We start from the raw sequence: 22,987 nt of genomic DNA, 5'->3' as shown, positions 1-22,987 counted from the left end.
AACTCAGAATTAAATCCCGTTGAGGTCAATAAGACTTAATCCCAGGGTTGTCTAACTGAGAAACCTCCCTTTTGTAGCTTTGTGTGCGCATATATTTTATTTTTTAGACATCCTGTTTTTAATCTCTGATGAAATGTCTGATGCAACCTGTTCTGGTTTGGGCAGTTTTGATTTGGCTTGGGTGTTCTTGGGTCTAAATTCTGTGTGTCATATAAATCTTGTGAATGAGCATATTTTCAGAATGGTAGAAGTGTTGGCTTGAGTTGCAGTGTTGCAAAGCAAAATAAGGATTCTGCATTTAAAATGCATTGGAGCTTTATTGCAAGGCCTAATTTATCAGGAGGACAAAGAGGGAGAGGTGTGTACTCTTGTGTGTATTTGGGATGATAGTTGCTAATGCGATGGAATTTTCTGAGCCTTGAGCTGATGATGCCGTTCCACTTTCAGGCTCTCCCCTCCCCCCCTTGCAGATATGACAGCTAGAGGCATAGACTACAGATCCCTTATATACTGCCACTATCTGTCAGTAGGATATGTGTTGCATCTGTTTTTGCAATGATTGATACTATCCTTCATTCCCTTCCCTTCAGGGCTTTTTATTGTACATATGGCCTGACCTGATTTCAGTGGTTTAAAACACTGCTTGTGAACTTGGTAAGTGTTGAAGCATGACAACTTGGTCAGCATTCTTCAAGGAAGCAAAAATCCTCTTAGTGAGATACACTCCTAGTTTGGCAAGCAATCCAAGATTTAGGATTTTTTCACCTTTTTGCCTGTAAAAGTTCTAAGAACCTGGTTTTCGTATCCAGATTCACAAACGGTTTAACTTTTTGTGGGCTGTCCCTTCTGTTATTTCTTATAACGGTTGTGTGCAACTCAAATAGAGGTGGACATAATGGTGATAATTCCAAGTCAGACATATTTCTATTCAAATTTGTATGCAACTAAGTCCTACTCAGAGTAGATCCATTGAAATTAATGAAAGTAAGCTAGCTATGCTTATTAACATAAATGGGTCTACTTGTAAGTAAGACTACCACTGAATACCACTCAGTTTGCCCCCCCCCCCAGTTCGAAGGCTCTACTCCAAGTCTGATTTTACTGGAGCTGACGAAGTTTAGTCTTGGTACCTTTTGTAGCACATTGCGTTGGAGATTGAGCAAAAATAACGTTCTGAGTGAGTTAACTGCTGATATCTGTGCTGCCAACTTGTTTCAACTCAGTTCAATTGAAATGGCTTCTCGGAAAGAATCCTGAGAACTATAGTTTGGTGAAAGTGGTGAATTCTACTAGAGAACTAGGTCAGGGGTTCCCAAACTATGGTCTGTGCACCACTAGTGGTCCACATCATGTCAGCATTAAATATTCATATTTTTATTGCTTATATTATGTGGTATTATATTACAATTTGAATTTTATCAAACGTATAAAAAGAAAAAGAAATAGGATGCAGTTAAATATATATATCTAGCACAACACATTACAACTGCTATCACAGGCAGACAAATAATTAAGTGGTCCACAAAGACCATCAACAATTTTTAAATGGTTGGAGGCAGGGGGAATGTGGGAATCGCTGCCCTAAGTCACACCTTTCCCTGGAGAACTAGAGTTTTCAAGGTTCCCTGAGGTGAGAGAAAGACTCTCATTCCCTCTAAGTCTAATGTTCAGAGGTGCGTGTAATTGCTTATGCAGCCGAAACAGTGCTGTCCACACATGGGAGGGAGGTATTGGCTCTTTAGAGAAAAGGCGAGTAAGAGGGTGACATGATAGAAATGTGTAAAATTATGCATGGCAGGGAGGAAGTAGATAGAGAAGTTTTTTGCCTTGTCTCATAATGCTAGAATTCGCAGACACCCAACAAAGCTGAAGATCTAGAACAGAATTTTAAATACTACTAATTCAGAGTGCATAGCTAAACTATGGAATTTGCTCCCATAGGAAGCAGTGAGCGCTACTAACTTAGATGGCTTTAAAAGAGGACTAAACAGATTCCTGCAGGATAAGGTTATCAGTGGCTACTAGCCATGATGATGATGATCTACCTCCATGGTTGGAGGCAGTATGCTTCTGAATACCTGTATCTGGAAACTGCTGGAGAGTGCTGCTGTGCTCCGATCCTGCTTGTGGGCTTCCCATAGGCAGGTTGGCTACTATGGGAACAGGATGTTGGACTCGATGGGCTGCTGGCCTGATCAGCAGGGCTCATCTTATGTTCTTAGGCTGGGTGAACCTTGAGGTTTGCAGAAGTCTGTTTTTTAAAAAATACTTTTTTGGGGGAATCCTAAGAACAGACTAATGAAGACTGAGCTTGCTCAGTGGCCATGGAATGCGAACTGTGGGGAATGGGGGAAATAGAGGGAAGAAGAATGTTCTGAACTATTTGGAGCAGGAATACTCCATGCAGCAACATCTTGTTGCAGGTCCTACTTGTTTAAACTAGTTTTTGGATTGTGGTGTGCATACAACCTTTGGACAGGAGTGTTGGCCAGAGAGAAGAGTGCTCACACACGTCTTTTGTTTTTCTTGCATAAGCAGGAATGAAGAAAGGAGCAGTATGTCTTTAAATCCTGTTATCTTCAATGTTGATCCTGTATGGGACTACTTAGTCGGCCAACCAATGTCAGCCGATTGATGCGGATGGAAATGTCTGTTGCTTCATTGCTTGCAGGCAATTGAAAAGGCGGGTTACTCTAACCGGGAAGTTGTAGGGACTACTTAGTCGGCCAACCAATGTCAGCCTATTGATGCGGATGGAAATGTCTGTTGCTTCATTGCTTGCAGGCAATTGAAAAGGCAGGTTACTCTAACCGGGAAGTTGTAGGGACTACTTAGTCGGCCAACCAATGTCAGCCTATTGATGCGGATGGAAATGTCTGTTGCTTCATTGCTTGCAGGCAATTGAAAAGGCAGGTTACTCTAACCGGGAAGTTGTAAATGTCAACGGATTACCTGAGCATTTTAGTCAACCTCTTCCGGGTGATGTGGTTTTTCTTAACCTTCTCAAGCGCAGCTACTGTTCTGCATTTTATAGATTTTTTTTTTTTTAAGCAAAGGAAAACGTGTATTATGGAGGAAACTGAAGGGAGTATTCAGCAAACTAGCCAGCATAAATTAACAACAATAAATCTTAAGTGTTTAAGTGTTGATTGATGCTTGTGAAGTGTTTTGAACAAGCAAACCTCAGCAGAACTCATAAGGTTGGCTGATATTATGGGTGGTGGAAGCTTAGGCTGAGATGGGATGTGGCTTTTTGGGATGGTAACTGTATGTCCTCGCTTGCAGAGCAAAAAGGACCTTCAAAAGTGGAAGGGCTATAGCTCAGTGGTAGTGGATCTACCTTGCATGCAGAAAGTTCCAGGTTCAATCCTTGGCATCTGCAGGTGGGGCTGGGAGAGACTCCTGCCTGAAATCCTTGTAAGTGTAGATGGCACTGAGCTACCTGGACCAACAACCTGAACCAGCATAAGGCAGCTTCCTATGTTCCTAACTGTGATGAAGGGTTGACATGCCCTCCTCTGGAACTACTAGTTGTGATGGCTGTTCACTAATAGGCAAAAACCCTTGTGGTTTAAGAATGTACCTATAGCCAACAGATATTTCTATCAAACTTTAAAAAGCAGGGAAATTGGGCAGCTATAGTGAATGCACCAGGGGAGCAGGAGATCTGACCTCCTCTCTGAGATATTATACCGCCCTACAAATTTGTAAAAATACAAACACAATTTGGGTTGGTCTTTCACAGTCCAATCCGCTTCCTGTGTAGCTTGGAAGGATTTGGTAACATGTGCCTCTGAGCATATGGTGAATGGTGGCAACACCTGCAATCAGCCCAAATAATAGAAACAAGACATGTGCTGTGCTGATCTTGTTTTAGCATGGAGGAAGCAACATTATTAAGACAGTTGACATAGTTCAGATAGTCAGGAGGAAGGAGGGAGGGGAGGAAGGGCAGAGAGGAGGAGGGGGATGGGAGCAGGAGGGGGGAGGGGAGGAGAAGGACAGGTTTGATCATTTTCATGTTTATTGAGTTTAGTGGGACTTACTCCCCTGCAATCATGCTTAGGATAGATAAAACTGACAGCGGGGGAGGGAGGGACGGCTGGAGTGGGCAGGGAAGGAGGAAGAAGGAAGAGGGGAGGGGAGGAGGAAGGGAGAGGAGAAGGGAAAGAGGGGCAAGCCAGGTCTGATCATTTGCATGCTTATTGATTTCAATGGGATTTACTCCTATGTAATCATGGTTAGGATAGGTAAAAGTGACCATGGGGGAGGAGCAGGGGGAGGGGAGAGGAAGGAGGGGGAGGGGCAAAGGAAGGGGCAGGGGAGGGCAGGTTTGATCATTTGCATGCTTATTGAGTTCAATGGTATTTACTTCCGTGCAGTCATGCTTAAGATAGGTAAAACTGACCATGGGGAGGGGAGAGGGAGGGGATTGGAGAGGGAAAGGGGGGAGGGAAAGGGGGGAGGGAAGGGGCAAGTGGGAGGGGTTAGGAGGGAGGAGAAGGGAGGGTGGGTTTGATCATTTGCATACTTTTTGAGTTCAGTGGGATTTATTTCTGTGCAATCATGTTTGAAAATGGAAATAATTGCCTTCAAGTCCATCCCGACTTATGGCGAGCATATGAATAGGGTTTTCATGTTAAATGGTATTCAGAGGTAGTTTTGCCATTGCCTTCCTCTGAGGCTGAGAGGCAGTGACTGGCCCAAGGTCACCCAGTGACTTTCATGGCTGTGTGGGGATTCGAACCCTGGTCTCCCAGGTCCTAGTCCAACATGGACCTGGGGGAGCAGCAGGGAGGGGTAGGAGCAGGGGGAGGAGAGGAGATTGGATGGGTGGGCACTGGGCAGAGGGGAAGCTCCTTTCCTTTCCAAAAGGAAAACATTGTGATCAGTATCATTGCTTTCCAGGGTTGCCCCACATTTTTATTCTACAGCAGGCACATGTAGCCTCCCACCCAAGAGAGCTACTTGCTATGGGCGGTATATAAATGCAACAAAATAAATAATAAATAAATAAATAAACCAAACCTGTTCCTGGCCACATCCACACCAGACCTTTATTTCACTTTGGACAGTCATGGCTTATCTCAAAGAATCTTGGGAAGTGTAGTTAGTGAAAGGTGCTGAGAGTTGCTAGGAGATGCGCTGTACCCCTCTCAGAGCTTCGATCAAAACAGCTGTCTGTTAAACCACTCTGGCCACTGGAGCTCTCTCAGGGGAATAGGAGTCTCCTCTCAGCCCCCTTCACAAACTACACTTCCCATGATTCTCTGAGGGAAGCCGTGACTGTCTCACATGAAATCAAAGTCAGGTGTGGTCCCCTGATTAGGCAAGCCCAGCAGCTGTGAGTCTGGCTTTGAGAATACTGACAGCTGGTTCTTACTGAGCATGCCCAACATTATCATTCAGTTCAATGCTAAATTTCTTGAATTAATTAAAAATCAGCCAGGCGTTTTTTTAACTTTTATACTGAAGAAGATGAAGGTCAGAGTATGGGGCAAGGTCAGTAACAGTATTAGGTACTCTGTGAACATGGCTGATTTTTAATGAATTTCAACAGATTATGAGAACTCTCAGAGAAAAAAGTCCAAAAGGGCTTTTCTCTCTCTTTAGACTTTGAACTCTCGATTTTCTCTGATTGTTTTGTGTATCGCATTAAAATTGAAAGGGTTGTTAATGAAGTGTTTCTGAGTTCAGGACTATATGTTTTGGAAGGGTTTATTTTGAAATGAGCTTATGGGAAGCATCAGAATGACATGGGGGGCTGTATAATATGCTGCCTCTGGGGTCAGAGGTGCTTTACCTCTACCGGTCGCTGGGGAGTAAAAGCGGGAGTAGGGAGATGGCCTTTGTGGTCCTAGAAGTGGGTCTCCACTAGACATCTTGTTCCCATCCTGGTTGGAAAGTAAGATTCTGAGCTAGATATGACTTTGGCCTGATCCAGCAGGACTTTTCTTGGGGTGAGGGCCATGGGTCAGTGGTAGAGCGTTGCCTTTGCATGTAGAAGGTCCCAGGTTCAATCCCTGGCATATCCAGGTAGGGCTGGGAAAGATAGGGCTGGAGACCCTCTGCTGGTCAGTGTAGACTGTACTGAGCTAGATGGACTGCTGGTCTGACCCAGTGTAAGGCAAATTCCTGTGTTCCTAGGTTCAAAGCAGTTTTGCAGCATTTCAGGAAATGGCTGTGATTTTTCTTTTGTAAGTTGAAGGATGGGCATGTAAATAAATCTATTTGAAAAATGAAATTTAAAAACGACAGTCCACCTGTTGCATGAGGAGTGAGGCAAGACTAGATAGGCCTTTAGTCTGATGCAGCACAACTTGTGTTCTTGTGCACCATGGTGCTGATCCATTTTACTCACACCCTATGGCTGCTTTTAACTTTATAAGCTAAATGACAACTGAGAGATCCGATGGCAAATCTCTTGCCAGTGGGTGGCATTCAATGCTAGTCCTACTCAGAGTAGACCCATAGAAGTTAATTAACATGATTAAGATAATTTACTAATTTTGATGGGTCTACCCTGAGTAGGACTTAGTTGAATACAACCCAGTTTATCCAATTTCACCGTAAGAAGGGCTTTAAATTGGTATATGATTTTTTTTGCTCTTTATTTTTTATGTCACTAATACAATGTCTCTTTCCTACCCTTTTTATTTGTAAATTGCCTTGTTGTTGTTGTTGTTATTTCAGTAGGGCCCCACTTATACGGCAGGTTAGGTTTCAGACCCCCACCGAAAAGTGAAAACCGCCAAAAAGCAGATCAGCTGTAGTGCGGGGGTCTGGAACCTAACCTGCTGATTGCACCAGAGGAGTAGAATATCAGATCTTCCCCTCCTCCGGCACGATTAGCTCGAGCGCAGGAGTCTGATCGTGCCAGAAGAGAAGATCAGCTGGAGCGCGCTCCAGCTGATCTTCCCCTCCTCTGGCGCAATTAGCTGGAATGCGGGGAGCTCCAGGCCCCCCTCCAGCTGATCTTCCCGCTGGCTCCGTATTAGTGGAACGCCGAGAAGCAGGGCCCTACTGTATTATTGGTAGTGGTAGTAACATTTATTACCCACCCATCACCCAAAGGTCCTAGGCCAGGTTACAACAATTTTAAAATTCAGTATTAAAACTAGTTCAAAACAAATTACAGTCTCTGAATGGGGTGACTGTAAAATTAAGGTAAATGTCACAAAAAGCCTTATTTTTTTGCATATTTTCCCCTTGGTATGGGCTGTTATTGGCAGACTATTTTAAGAGTAATCCTGTTTATAGTAATCTTGGGACACGCCTCTCTCTCTCTCAGCCACACCTATCTTTCATGGTTGTAGTTATTAAAAAAAAAAAGCAAAGAGAATATGGGCACTACCTGAACTACTTGGGAAAATAATGGGATAAAACTGAAATAATCTGTATTTTGGTTGAAGAGTGTACTTAGTCAGGATGCATTTGACAAAGGAGTCAGGAATCAGGATATGCGTGTCAAAGGAGTCCATGGTTCAGCTTCCAGCAGGCCACATGACTTTTCTTGTGTTTTGTCACCTAAAGTTCAGAGTAGAGATCATTCTTTGGGATATGCTGGGGAAACTTTGAGCTTCCCTTATCTCTCCTGATAAACCACTCAGAAAGAGCAGTTAAATCTAACCACTAACTTGCTGCGACTTTGCGTTCCTGTTTTTGTATGAAAACTATCAGCCCTACAGGAAGCAAAGGTTTATCTGAAGAGTTTGTCTTGCAAGTGTTTTTTTGTGTGTCTTTCTGAAACTGTTGAGAGTCTTGTTTGTGAGTTTGTCTCCTTTAAGAACAAAGCTCAGTTTCTATATGCACATTAAAAAAAACCCCTGGTATAATTATCCGCAAGTGACTTTATGTTCAAGTTTAAGAGAATAAGGCATGGATCTATATTGTTTTGTATTAAATTAACAAGTCTTTCCTGATATTCCAGATTAGTCATTTTACTTATTGTATACATATTTTTATACCATTCTTCAGTTGTATTTCCAGGGCAGTTTACCAAAGGAATAATAAAACTATTCAAAATAACATTAAGCTAAACACCACAAAACTCCTTATGTTTTTCAGCATACTTTTTTCTGAGATATGGGCTGCGGTTTAAGAACATAAGAACATAAGAAGAGCCTGCTGGATCAGGCCAGTGGCCCATCTAGTCCAGCATCCTGTTCTCACAGTGGCCAACCAGGTGCCTGGGGAAAGCCCGCAAGCAGGACCCGAGTGCAAGAACACTCTCCCCTCCTGAGGCTTCCGGCAACTGGTTTTCAGAAGCATGCTGCCTCTGACTAGGGTGGCAGAGCACAGCCATCATGGCTAGTAGCCATTGATAGCCCTGTCCTCCATGAATTTGTCTAATCTTCTTTTAAAGCCGTCCAAGCTGGTGGCCATTACTGCATCTTGTGGGAGCAAATTCCATAGTTTAACTATGCGCTGAGTAAAGAAGTACTTCCTTTTGTCTGTCCTGAATCTTCCAACATTCAGCTTCTTTGAATGTCCACGAGTTCTAGTATTATGAGAGAGGGAGAAGAACTTTTCTCTATCCACTTTCTCAATGCCATGCATAATTTTATACACTTCTATCATGTCTCCTCTGACCCGCCTTTTCTCTAAACTAAAAAGCCCCAAATGCTGCAACCTTTCCTCGTAAGGGAGTCGCTCCATCCCCTTGATCATTCTGGTTGCCCTCTTCTGAACCTTTTCCAACTCTATAATATCCTTTTTGAGATGAGGCGACCAGAACTGTACACAGTATTCCAAATGCGGCCGCACCATAGATTTATACAATGGCATTATGATATCGGCTGTTTTATTTTCAATACCTTTCCTAATTATCGCTAGCATGGAATTTGCCTTTTTCACAGCTGCCGCACACTGGGTCGACATTTTCATCGTGCTGTCCACTACAACCCCGAGGTCTCTCTCCTGGTCGGTCACCGCCAGTTCAGATCCCATGAGTGTATATGTGAAATTAAGATTTTTTGCTCCAATATGCATAATTTTACACTTGTTTATATTGAATTGCATTTGCCATTTTTCCGCCCATTCACTCAGTTTGGAGAGGTCTTTTTGGAGCTCTTCGCAATCCCTTTTTGTTTTAACAACCCTGAACAATTTAGTGTCATCAGCAAACTTGGCCACTTCACTGCTCACTCCTAATTCTAGGTCATTAATGAACAAGTTGAAAAGTACAGGTCCCAATACCAATCCTTGAGGGACCACTTTCTACAGCCCTCCATTGGGAGAACTGTCTGTTTATTCCTACTCTCTGCTTTCTGCTTCTTAACCAATTCCTTATCCACAAGAGGACCTCTCCTGTTATTCCATGACTGCTAAGCTTCCTCAGAAGCCTTTGGGGAGGTACCTTGTCAAACGCTTTTTGAAAGTCTAAGTACACTATGTCCACTGGATCACCTCTATCTATATGCTTGTTGACACTCTCAAAGAATTCTAATAGGTTACTGAGACAGGACTTTCCCTTGCAGAAGCCATGCTGGCTCTGCTTCAGCAAGGCTTGTTCTTCTATGTGCTTAGTTAATCTAGCTTTAATAATACTTTCTACCAGTTTTCCAGGGACAGAAGTTAAGCTAACTGGCCTGTAATTTCCGGGATCCCCTCTGGATCCCTTTTTGAAGATTGGCGTTACATTTGCCACTTTCCAGTCCTCAGGCACGGAGGAGGACCCAAGGGACAAGTTGCATATTTTAGTTAGCAGATCAGCAATTTCACCTTTGAGTTCTTTGAGAACTCTCGGGTGGATGCCATCCGGGCCCGGTGATTTGTCAGTTTTTATATTGTCCATTAAGCTTAGAACTTCCTCTCTCGTTACCACTATTTGTCTCAGTTCCTCAGAATCCCTGGCAATAGTTTGCCAATTATTCTGACAGTGCAGTCCTGTACACCTTTACTGAGTTCAATGGATCTTATGCTAATGCAGCACAAAATGGGAAACAATGATTGCATTTGAATGATAGAACATTTCTAGATGCTATTGGTGTCTCACCAAATATTTTCTTGTCCTTAAGATCTTCTCTGCTTTTCTAATAGCAGCTCCTATTCACAAATTGCTCACATAGGAAGCTGCCTTATACTGAGCCAGAACATTGGTCCATGTAACTCAGTATTGTCTGCACTGACTGGCAGTGACTCTCTAGGGTTCAGACAGGTGATATTCCCAGCCCTAGCTGGAGATGTCTGAGACTGAACCCGAGACCTTCTCCATGCAAAGCAGATGCTCTACCACCACACCATGGCTCTCCCTCACATGAAGAACTAGCACATGAAAAGTAGGGAGGAGGCTGTGCTGCTGACCTCACTTCTGATGTTCATCTGCTGGGCTCTCCCCCCACCCTGGACCTCCCAAAACTGGAAGCTGCCTGTAAGCATCTGTGTGTGATCAAGAGTCCTGTGTGAAGATGCAAGCACTGCCAGTTCCAGAGGTGCTGATGCTCCCCTCCGTTTGGAGACCTAATGCGTGAATAGGGTTGTAGGCCAGAACATAAGAGAGAGAAGTCAATGCAACAGTTAAAAAAAAAGGAACCTTTAGCCTTCGGGACTCATCCTAGGGGTGTGGTTCCTCCCACACCAGAAAGCAGTGAGTGTGGCATACCTTGGAATGGCAGTACACCACACGTTGAACAGGGTATGCTGAGCTTCCCTTGTGCTGCTCAAGATTGAAACCAAGAAGGGCTGGTCTCCTTTCTGAAAACCAGGGTAGGAACAGAATGCTACCACAAAGGAATATCAGTCTTAAGATGTGGTAAAATGGTGCTCTGTAGACGCATCTACAGCATACCTTGAAAGCTCATGGCTTCTCCCAAAGAATTCTGGGAACTGTCATTTTTCAAGGGTGCCGGGAAATGTAGCTCTAGAAGGAGTAAGCTAAAGTTTCCAGGATTCTTTGGTGGAAGCCATAAGTGTTGAAGTGCTGTAAATGTGATTTAAATGTATACTGTAGATGTGACTAAACATCCTCTCCAGTGAGGTTCCCTATTAAGCAGGGTGCTCTCCTCCTATCTTTATTCAGGAACAGCCATAGCTAGCAAACCAGTTGTAGCTGGAAATAGGCACTCCTTGTCTCTGATGCCATGTGAGCCTCCAGCCCCCCCAGACTACATACCTGTTCCTTCAAGGGGAGTGTGACTCCATCTAGAGCAGGATGAACTCCTGGGTCCTCCCTATCATGGTGATAGACAGGCAGTCTTGCATAGCAGTGTGGGACAAACCCAGGTACTGACTCATTATTTTTATTTGTAAAATGTTATTAACTCATTTGCCAGTTTTCAGAAGATGTTCTCTTTCGTTACAGGGAATGTTCTGGGTGATCTCCATGGCTGTCACTTTCAGAACTGCTCAGGGATGACTCATGCATGAAAGTAGGTTAATGCAGCTTCATTCTGGCACCAAATTCAGGGTGGTTCCTAGTATCCAGTCCCTTCCTTTACGCTGAAACGGCAGCTGTTTCAGGGCTTTCCAGAGTCAGAACTAGAACTGAAGTGTTTCTGCGTGCCTCTTCCCTATTGAGTACAGGTGGCTTCCCAGTGGTGTGTCCAGTGAGGTTGTCCCATTGCACAAGGACATCTACCTGCACAACCAGATGTCCTGTCCCTGTGTGATCCCTCAATCTGCCCCAGAGGGTTGGGAAAAATCCAAGACAGGTTTGGGAAGGGTGTGGGCAGAGGAGCAAGAAAGGAAGTTCTATTGCATGGGTGGAAGTCCATGACCGAACTGGATAACTTGATTGGATGGAACCCTCCGTTTCCTGTACTTATTCCTTTGTTCTAAGCAGCAGCAGATCTTGGCATACCTTTGATAATAACACAGGAGAAGCAGTCACATTGGAATAAATTGCTCCGGGCTTTGGACTTCATGTATGCTGATCAACGTTTGGATGCTAACTGGGTTCAAGATGGTTTGGAAATCTTTTTTTAACAATTGGAAATGTAGCATGCTGCTTAATACTGAGTCAGACCATTGGTTCATTTGGCTCAGTGTTGTACACATACAGTACATTGACTAGCAGAAGCTTTCCAGAATTCCAGATAGAGGACACTCCCAGTCCTACTGGGGATTGAACCTGGGACTTTCTGCATGTAAAGCAGATGCTTATCCACTCAGTTGCAGCCCTTCCCCCATTGCCCCTTCTCTTGATCAGGAGTGGGCAATGTTTCTGGCCTGAGGGCCACATCGAAGCACTGAAATTGTATGGTGGATGTTTTTTCCATGATGGCCCTGAAACTCTAGAAGTTGCTTCCAGCTGACCTCTGTATAGTTTGCAGACGTCAGGTTTTCAGAAAGGCCTTGAAAACCCATTTGCTCTTGGTGGCTTAATTTTTGAGTGATATTCCATCTTGTGCTCCTTTTGCGGATAGATTTGTTAAAACTGTGTTTGATTTTTCTGGGCTTGATGTGCACTTATTATAGGAGGTCTTTTAAATGTTGTCATGATGATGGAAGTTTTGTAACTTCTTAAATCTTACTGTTTAAACTTGCATTTTTATTTCTGCGTGAGCTGCCTTGAGAGAGTTCTGTTCTGAAAGTCTGCCTCCATCCCTACCAATTTTCTTGGCTGTTAAGATCTGCAGAGGGGGCTCTCTTGGACGTTCTACCACCCTTGGAAGTGAGGGGAATGGTGGGCCGGGAGGAGACTTTCTATGTGGCAACCTCTACATTGTGGCATTCCCTCCACCCAGAGGTGCATCTAGCAACTTCATGTTTCAGCTTTTGCCCCATGCTGAAGTCGCAGCTCTTTACCTTGGCCTTTAACAGTTCAGGTATTTTGTTTTGTGAGACCCATTGCTCTTGCTGAATTTAGGCTGTTGTGTTGGAATTGTTTTACTTGTCTTTTTATAATGGTTTTATTTGTTTTATCGCTGTGTATTGTTGTAACCCGTCCCAAGACCTTATGGTGGAAAGCCAGTAAGAAATCTTATTAAATAAATGAATTAAAATAATGGTGGTCCATAAAATGTTATTTTTTAAATATATAAATACTCCTGTGAACAATGCATTCTTCTGAGAGGTGGCGTGCTTGCATCCCTATTTTCATGGTGATGGGATTGTAAATCACCCTGATAGTACTCGGTGGCTGGGTCACTTTAAAGCACTTTAAAGGGGTGCTTCTGACCTCAGTTGTGTCACCTGCCAATCTGTCTAATTTAGCAGTCAACAAGCCAAGTGGGGGTCAGTCGGGGCTCACTGCCAGCTGTCTGGCACCTCAAGGATCAAATACAAAGCTCCAGTGGTCTGGATGTGGCCCACGGGCTGTAGTTTGCCAACCCCTGCTCTCAATTCTGAATTTGCTAAGGATGTTGATATTGTTTGAGCAGCTCTAAAAGTATGGCTTGTTTTACTTTTAGGGGAAGGGCCGTAGCTCAGTGGTAGAGTGACTGCTTTGCATGTAGAAGGTCCCAGGTTCAACCCCCAACATCTCCAGGTAGAGCTAGGAAAGGCTCCTTTCTGAAACCCTAAAAAGCGGCTGCCGGTCAGTGTAGACCAGTGGTTCCTCAACTTTTTCTCCCACTTGAAAACTGCTGTTAGTCCCAGTGACCCATTTAATTATTGTTCTGCCTGTTGTAGCCCTTTAATGTGCTGTGCTAGATGCTGTATGGTTTTTAATTGTATTTTTGTTGCTTCTTTGATTTCTTATGTTGTATATGACAAAATGCATTCCATAGAATGCATTGTAATTGTAATTTAAAAAAAGCAGTCTACCTAGTCTAGACTGTACTGAGCTAAATGGACTAATGGTCTGACTCGGTACCAGGCAGCTTCCTACTTTCCTAAGGGCATGAAATCCAGTGATGGAAACAACCGTTTTTCACTGAGATTTTCTTACAAATCTTACAAAAGGCTTGGGGAAGAGAATAAATAATGATCTCTCTGGTGATGCTATTTCACTTAAAAAACAACAACAGATCAGTGACAGTCTTCCTGAGGAACATCTGTTTCTCTCATCTTGGGTAACTGTATCTGACTCCGCCAGTTACCTGTTTTGGTTGTGTTTCTCTCTCCAATTTCTGATAGCTAAAGTTTCTTTTCTCTGTCACGTGCTCTGTCTGTCTTGCAGTTTCCTCTCACAGCTGTGTTTGCAATCCAAGCTGTTTGAGCGCATGCTTTCTGCATAGAGAGCTGCCACATGTTCTTGGGAGGGGGAGGGGGGTTTCATATAGCCTATAGCAGGACATGAATTGCTAGCAGACCTCTTAATTGGTTATAGAAAACCAACCAGTTGCACATAACCAGTTAGGTTTGCTTATAGAAAATATTAAGCATTACCGGATGACAGAGAAATGGTTGTGCTTCTTTTAACAGCTACCTGTATAACAGTTGGTTGTAACTTGAAAAAAAGGCCAAGGACCTTGATACCAGATGACTGGATTTTAAGCATCTGAGGCTTGGTCTATGCGGTAAACTTTAAATTAATAAAATTAATATAGTTGGATGTGGGAAGACAGACATCTTATTGAAAACGGATTCTTTTTGTCATATATTGGTGCAAAAAAAATCAAGAAAAAGTTGAACCATAGATACTGCTGGCTGCATTGCAAATGTAAAATGGTCAGGGATTGATTTAATACTGAATAAGTTTGTATTGTGTTTATGGATATATTTATCCCCACTTAAAAAAAAAACTGACTTTCTCTGTTTATGCAACTTTATTTTCATCTTGCATCATTGCTGCTTTTAAGAAAAATTGAAGGAAAAGCGGGGAAGAATAAGAATAAAGAAGTGTCTGTGTTTGTTATGACTGTATTTCCTTGGCTTCTCTTCTTTGATGGGACTTTTGGAATCCACCCTACTTGGTTAAACAACTGGAGAATGAAACTTGCTCTTTAAATCCTCCTCCCCGAGACCCTTCCTGTATAATAACAAAGATCACCACCGCCAGATGTAGAAAATGGTCCATTCATAAGTTATACCCAACAAGTAACAAAAGACCTTTTCACTGAGCAAGAGAGAGCAAGTAACCTGGCGCCTGCTGGCCCTCCAGATGTGAGATTCCATTGTGTGCTAACGCCAGACTCTGGCTGCCCCTACTGGCTTTCCCCACCGGCAGCTGGAAAGTTTTGCTCACTTGTGGATTTCTGCCTTTAGGGAGTTACGACAGAAAAATAAGCCTGGCTGCTCTGGTAGAAGAAAATGCTCTTATTGGGGAAGGGCTGTAGCTCTGTGGTAGAGCATTTGCTTTGCATGCAAAAGGTCCCAGGTCAGGGTAGGTAATACTGCCAGTCAGGGTAGGTAATACTGACCTAGTTGGACCAATGCTCTGAATCAGTATAAGGCAGTTTTCTGTATACCATATTAGGAAGTGTGTGCTGGGACAAGAGAAGGGTTCAAGTATCTTCCTGAACAGGCATATACTAAAGTGTGGAGGAAAGGTACAGGTATGCATGCAAACATTATTCCCAGTGTCCCCTATGTGCTGCCTGCTGTCCCAGACATTCCCTGTGTTTTGTGGGGAATTCAAGGAAATGTGTGTAGAAGTCCCCTGTCTCTCCCTAGAAAGGCTCAAATGCTCAAAACAGTTTGTAACTATCAAATGCAGTTTCAGAATGTCAGATTGCTTGGGCGATATCTTCTGCGGCTTCCTCTTACCTAAGTCACTTGTGGACTCCATCATTCAGTACTGAAGTTTTTGGTCCTACTCAAGTATTGTTGTTGTCTAAACCTTGGTGACCCCAGAGGAGTTCAGCTCCCTTTCAAGCAATGGCAGGCCCATTATAGCCTCAGCAAACAACATCAAGAGCAGCAAACTGAGAAGCAGGGAATGTAGGATTGTTAGGAGGGAGCTTCCATCATTGCAATCCTCTGTACCAAGGGGCTCCTACTTCTGACACTTATGCCCTGCTCTTCCATGCTAATTAGCATTCTCTTAGGTAGTCTGTATAAATAACTGCAGTCTTTCATTCCTTTTTGTCTTGGCCATTCTCTATTCATCTGCTCCCACCCACCCAAATTTCCTTCACTTTAGGCATAACCGTGTAAGACGGTTCATAAATTTAGCCTTTATTCTTTTCTGTGTGTATGCTATAGCACAGAAGAGTTTCTGTTCAAAGCTACCTAGTCTGAAAGAACCTCACAGTTCTTAGAAATGAACTGGATACCAGTTGAGCGGAGTCCTTTCTAACTGTATTTCTCCACAGTGGAATGTAGAAGAAATCCAAACAAACAAAGGATTTCCACACACAGATTGCTTTTCAGGGCAGAAGGACTGGATATACAGGGAAATAACACAAATGGATTTGGTGTGCAAAACTATGATGCTGAGCTAGTCAGTATAGGAAGGAAATGATTCATGTGGGTATAGGAAGCCGTGAAAGCGGCAACACTGAAAGAAATGCAAGACTGATTGTGGATAGCACATGAAGTTGTATAATAGAAAAATACGTCTGAGAATAAGGCATTGAGAAAATACGTGCACATTTTGAGTCCTTCATTTCTGTGCTATCTAGAGATGACAGCTGTGTTTGCCTGCAGGCTGTAATAAGACTACTTCTTACCATCCATTGTGCTTCATTCCATCATGCATGGGCTTGATTATTGTGCTGTAGCATGAATTAGATATTGTGAACTACTGTATATTGTGGATACTACTGGAAGTGGCAACTTTTGGCTTACATTGAATAAGCCCTCAGTTTTGTGCAGTGCTTTCTATTTGGAGAAGCCATACTGTACAGTCCAGAAGCTCATGCTAAACCTTTTTTAATGAGTTGACAGTTGCATTTCACTGGCGTGAAGATGGCCTGTTCAAAGTTTGTAACTCCCAAATAATCAAGAATCCTAAATTAGCACCTTTTAGTCTAAACACAGGCCACATTTAGTGGTCAAAGATGAGTGAGTACTTTGGTTTACCTGTTTGGTATTCTGTAATGTAACATGCCTCCCTTCAACACTGAGAGACCATAAGAAAATGTAGTGGCATGTTCAGGACACAATTCTACATTTCAAGTTCTGGGTGCAGGAGTCAAGCTGGAGTTCGGTTTCAAAAAGATAGCCCACTGTGGTGTTTTGTTTATCTTCCATGAGGACTGACCTCACAATGAAATCTCGGCTCAAGCATTTACACTTTCACTCTCCATCGAGGAAATGTGTATTATTCAGGCACAGGGAGTTAAACTGTGTTCTGAAGGACAACCCATCTTCTAGAGACTCATTCCACTACCTGCCTTCCCTCAGACTGAGAAACCCTGTTTCAGGCCTGTGTTCAGAGTCCTGCTGGAGGGATGGACCCTATTAATCAGTGTGGTGTAGTGGTTAAGGTGTTGGACTACGACGTGGGAGACCAGGGTTCAAATCCGCACACAGCCATGAAGCTCACTGCGTGACTTGGGCCAGTCACTGCCTCTCAGCCTCAGAGGAAGGCAATGGTAAACCCCCTCTGAATACTGCTTACCATGAAAACCCTATTCACAGGGTCGCCATAAGTCGGGATCGACTTGAAGACAGTCCATTTCCATTTCCATTTCAACCTTTATAATAACAGTACCTGTGTATGGGTGAGAGTCAGACATCAATACTGAACAGGCAGCACAGGAAAGACACAGAATAAAATATAATATGGCATATCGCTTCAAGAATTGAAAGAAGGCAATAAAACTTGGTATGTTGACATCCCCCCCCAAAACCCTGCAGCCAAATTAAATGCAATTATTTATGGGAAGTGAGGCCTCTCAAGCTTCATGTGTTCCTAGTTATTGTTTGCAATCTGGCTATTGAATCTTTTGAACGTACTTCGCTTGCATTTATGCCACAATCACAAGGCTGTTTGAATGAATGCGGTATCTGAGTTCTATGAAAATACTTGGTGAATGTGTGCTGTGCATAAAATGATTAGTCTGTAAACACACTTATCTGGGAGTACGTCCCTTTGAACTCTGAGACTTGCTTCTAGTAGACATGTGTAGATAGGATTATGCTGTCCTGTAAGAGTCTGGTGCTTTGTTCAGTTGTCCATATAAGTTTATCCATGTTTGTCTAAATTGTTTGGGGTGGGGTGGGGATGTAACACATTGTTTTTCTTCTCTTTAGATTCTGGAGCTGTAGATGTTGATGTGTTTGTTTGCAAAATGTCACAGATTCAAAGGACTAATCTGGAAGCTGGTTGAAAGAAATAAAGCAGAGTGTCAGCATGATGTAGTAGCGGCTAATTTTAAGGGAAACATTAGAGATGCATTATTGTGGCAGGTGTTTCAAAAGCAGGCATGGAAACAAAATTAATGCTGCTATGGATGATGTGGGGAGGTAGCCTACCCTGATTAGCAACACAAAAGTGTTTTTCAGTTTCAGGTATGTACTAATTATATAACATGTGACTTTCAGTATGGATGATGGAGTAAACATCTGTAACTTTAGGTTCTGCTTCCATTCTACTCACATTGCAGAGGTGGTTGAATTCTCACTGTGGTGGTAAGCCTGTGTATGGGCTATACCACCTCAAATGCTAGGAGGAGGCTCACTTGATGAAAAGCTCCCCAACAATGCTCCTGTATATAGGAAAGCATGTGTCTATGCTGTGTGTGTATGTGTGTGTTGATTTACATTAGTAGTTTTTGTGGTGTGGATTTAGTGGATGGCAGTATATAAATGTGGTCAGTGCAATGCAATAAAATCAAATCAGCATTTTGAGGCAAAAGGGTTGTAGCTTTCTCTTTCCCTTGACATACTGGCTGTCTATGTATAGGAATGTTGGTGAGGGAGCTCTTCATCAAATTTTGTTACCCCCCCCCCAAATCCCCAGCTAAGTCTGAAACAGTTGTGCCCAGAAACTGGGGCGTCATCCCATCCCAGTGAGAACTAAGATTGGTGCAACAATTAATATAGTGTTTAAGCCATTCCTGGTGTTAAATAATGTGTTCCTAGCAGCTTGGGACAGCTGCTAGGGGAATTTAGCAGCAAATTTCAGAAGGAAATCACCCTGTGCTTTATGGATTACAGCAAAGCCTTTGATGGTGTAGATCGTGAAAAACTATGGAATGCCTTAAAAGAAATGGGGGTGCCACAGCATCTGATTGTCCTGACGCGCAACCTATACTCTGAACAAGAGGCTACTGTAAGGACAGAATATGGAGAAACCGATTGGTTTCCCATCGGAAAGGGTGTGAGACGGGTGTATTTTATCACCCTATTTGCTTAATCTATACACAAAACATACCACATTGAAAGCGGGATTGGACCAAGATGAAGAAGGTGTGAAAATTGGAGGGAGAAATATCAATAATTTCAGATATGCAGATGATACCATATTACTAGCAGAAACCAGTAATGATCTGAAACAAATGCTGATGAAAGTTAAAGAGGAAATCAACAAAGCAGGACTACAGGTGAATGCCAAGAAGACTAAAGTGATGACAACAGAAGATTTATGCAACTTTAAAGTTGACAACGAGGACACTGAACTTGTCAAGGATTGTCAATACCTTGGCACAGTCATTAACCAAAATGGAGACAATCAAGAAATCGGAAGAAGGCTAGGACTGGGGAGGGCAGCTATGAGAGAACTAGAAAAGGTCCTCAAATGCAAAGATGTATCACTGAACACTAAAGTCATGATATCTATGTATGGATGTGAAAATTGGACAGTGAAAAAAGTGGATAAGATAAAAATCCACTCATTTGAAATGTGGTGTTGGAGGAGAGCTTTGCGGATACCATGGACTGCGAAAAAGACAAATAATTGGGTGTTAGAACAAATTAAACCAGAGCTATAATTAGAAGCTAAAATGATGAAACTGAGGTTATCATACTTTGGACACATGAGAAGACATAAATTCACTAGAAAAGACAATAATGCTGGGAAAACAGAAGGGAGTAGAAAAAGAGGAAGGCCAAACAAGAGATGGATTGATTCTATAAAGGAAGCCACAGACCTGAACTTACAAGATCGGAACATTGTGGTTCACGACAGATGCTCTTGGAGGTCACTGATTCATAGGGTCATCATAAGTCGTAGTCGACTTGAAGGCACATCACAACAACAAAGCAGCTTGGGAAGTTACCTCTTCCCCTGCCGCAGTAAGTCTTTAACAGCATGACAGGCAGAAATGCCCAGATACAGCCTTTCATTTCGTGTATGTCAGGAAAAGTTCACCCTGCTGAATTTGCAAAACATAGGGCTCATGTGAGTTGTTTTGGCGTTTCATTTTGCTCCAGAATCACTTATCTAGCTCTTCTGGAAGAAGGCAACTTTTACACTCTTGTAGTCTTTGTTTAGATGGTTGTTGGCATTGTTTCACAGATGAGCTTTGTTCTTGGGGAGGGGGGGAATGGAGCACTGACTCATGGCATTAACATAAAGACTAAAATGTGGGGCTAATTGGCTAATTGTGGGGCTAACACTGTTTTAAGGGGAAAACCACCCAGCCCAATACCACCCAGCCCAATACCACCCAGCCCAATACCACCCAGCCCAATACCACCCAGCCCAATACCACCCAGCCCAATACCACCCAGCCCAATACCACCCAGCCCAATACCACCCAGCCCAATACCACCCAGCCCAATACCACCCCTAATCAGAATTTGTTTTCTGGAAATGTATTTAGTTCTTCAGATTTGAGGATCAAAGGATTTCACCTTCTGCCAGAATGTGGGTCTGCCAGTTAAAATTGAAATGTGTGCGCATGCACTGATATAATCACGTGCAACATAATTGCTTCATGGCCTTTTCCAACTTAAGAAGAAGCATGCAACTGTGCTTCTCATCCAAAAAGATTTCTTGGCCACTGCATGCATCAGTGATGTGATTCTCACTGGGTGTTGAGCAGTCTGAAATGCCTTTTTTTGCATTTGTGGTCGCACAGACTGTATCTCTTGTGGATGATGCAATTAAGCATGATGGATATTGTTCTCTTTTGGCCTTCAGACCTTTTTCTAAAACAAAAAAAGCCAGGGAGAATGAGCTGGGTTTTTTTAAAAACCACAGTTTTTTTAGTGTAAGGTCAGCATCCCATAAGGAGGTACTAGCCACAGAAACTAGCAGGGACTGTATTAACATCTCATTTAACTCCATCCCAGCAAGACTGGTTTTCAATCCAGAGACATATTGTGTGAATGAAAAGGCCTTTCTCTTGCACAAGGCACCCCCTGGCCCCCATAATATGCTATTCCTAAGGGTCCCTCGACTCTCAGGAGCAGCTTTTGGGTGAGCACAGGGGCCTGTATTGAGGGAAGAGCCTGAAAAGTCCCACTGTGCAAGCAGAGTTCTCACTTGTCTATCTCTGGATTCAACCCTTTTCAAGCCTTCATTTGGCAGAGCATGGGCTGCTTATAAATGATTATTAATATTTGACAAATATTGGCACCATACTTATCCACTTAATAACCCTGTGAGGTGGGTTAAAATGGAGAAGGAGTGACTGATCCAAAGGCACCCAGTCATTTTCATGGCTATCAGGAATCTGAACCCAGGTCTCCCTGATACATTTCTCCCCTCCTCCAATTTTAAAAATGGTTTGCCTGACATTCAGAGAAATCCCCTGCATGCAACTGCAAGGATGACTTGCCTGCTGAGTTTGTGTCGGAGGGACGGTGGGTTGCCTGTTCTGTGGTGCATCTTGATTAGAGAGCCAAATAGCTTTGTGATGCTTTCTTTGATCTGCTGGCCCTTGGCGAGAGGAAACTGAACATCTGAAAGTGCTGTCGTTTTTATTTTTCTTCTTTGCGGGGAGACCTTGAACATAGGAAGTGGCCTTATACTGACTCCGACCAATGGTCCACCTAGCTCAGTAGCTTCTGCACTGACTGCGTCTGTGTTGCAGTCTGCCTCTGTTTTGGAAATGCTTTTTAATATGTTTTTTAAACCTTTTTAAAAAAACAATATGTTTTTAACTTTTTTAAGATGTCTTCATAGCTTTAAAAATGTTTTTAAAGTTGTTTTGTTTTAATGTATTTTAAAGTCTATTTTTATGATGTTTTAAAGTGTTCTTAGTGCTTTCCTTTGCCGCCCTGGGCTCCTGCTGGGAGGAAGGGCCGGATATCAGTCAAATAATAAAATAAATAAATAAATAACTGGCAGCACCTCTCCAGAGTTTCAGACAAGGCTCTCTCCTAGTCCTACCTGGAGATGCTGGGGATTGAACCTGGAACCTTTTGTATATAAAATAAATGCACTACCACTGAGCTATGTTCCTTCCCCTAAAGCTTCTTTTGTTTTCACTTATGAAGGCCATGGCCCAGTTTGTGAAGATGTGTTTTTCAGGGACTAGTTTTTCTCGATGTCTCTGTTGGTAAGGGTAAATCATGGAAGTAAGGCTGATCTTCACGGAACAAAGCAAGAAGCAAGGCTTTTTGTTCCCTTCTGTGTCCTTTGTCGATTTTAAGGTTCACCTTTAGAACAGAATAGCAAACCCGCTATTTGAGCTTACATTTCTGTAATTAACAGAAGAAAGAAGTTGATCCCTTTACTTGAAGTGACTTGTATACAATTCTGCATTTGGATGTAACAAACTATGGTTTAGCATGGCATGAACACACCCCAAACTTATCTGCTCTCCCTCCTCTCCAGCACAGGTGCAAGGAGGTGAACAAAACATTTTACTTTGAGTTTCGACTGGCCACAGTACAACATTATGTCCAAACCCTAAATTGTTTAAAGACAAAAAAATGTACAACCCAGCTTCATAAACAGCAGTTCAAAGTCGGCTTGTTGCAGTAAGCCATAGTTAAGGCTCACTACAGTTTATCCAGTTTTTTATGAAATAGTTTGTCCAGTTCTGTACAAAATGCTACATTGTGGTTAAAAATGGACTTGAAAACTTCTTATCCTCTCCTGGGAGAGGGAACGCCTGAGGCCAAGGGTCATTCCCATAACAATAAACCATAGTTTCACTTGTTGCCAAACCATGGCTTAGCGTGAATGCACTACTCCTGGGAAGGACATTGCAGCCGCTTTGCTCCTCTCCGCTCCTTTTAGAATAAGGTTTGTTCTTGACTGTAGGAGGAGAGAGCTTAATTGCAATTCCAAGTTTCAGCAACATGTTAAGCCAAACTGGCT

The 22,987-nt window shown here is 42.9% G+C and overlaps 1 protein-coding gene across 2 annotated transcripts in view; it reads left to right on the top strand.

Annotated features, from left to right (window-relative positions):
- CREB3L2 (cAMP responsive element binding protein 3 like 2) overlaps window positions 1–22,987 on the top strand; it is a 104,283-nt gene that overhangs the window by 8,443 nt on the left and 72,853 nt on the right. Inside the window, exon 1 of one of the 2 annotated variants that reach the window (XM_061638754.1) lies at window positions 11,303–11,369. The exons of the other annotated variant lie outside the window; for it this stretch is intronic. Coding sequence (XP_061494738.1) covers window positions 11,364–11,369 — 6 coding nt within the window. The 5' untranslated portion in view covers window positions 11,303–11,363. Of the gene's footprint in view, window positions 1–11,302; window positions 11,370–22,987 lie in introns of those variants that run through there. 2 annotated transcript variants of the gene reach the window in all.

Source organism: Rhineura floridana, chromosome 8 (genome assembly GCF_030035675.1).
Source record: "Rhineura floridana isolate rRhiFlo1 chromosome 8, rRhiFlo1.hap2, whole genome shotgun sequence".
NCBI classification, from domain to species: domain Eukaryota; kingdom Metazoa; phylum Chordata; class Lepidosauria; order Squamata; family Rhineuridae; genus Rhineura; species Rhineura floridana.
Note: the sequence above shows the minus strand (reverse complement) of the source record. Positions and strands in the feature narration are given on the sequence as shown.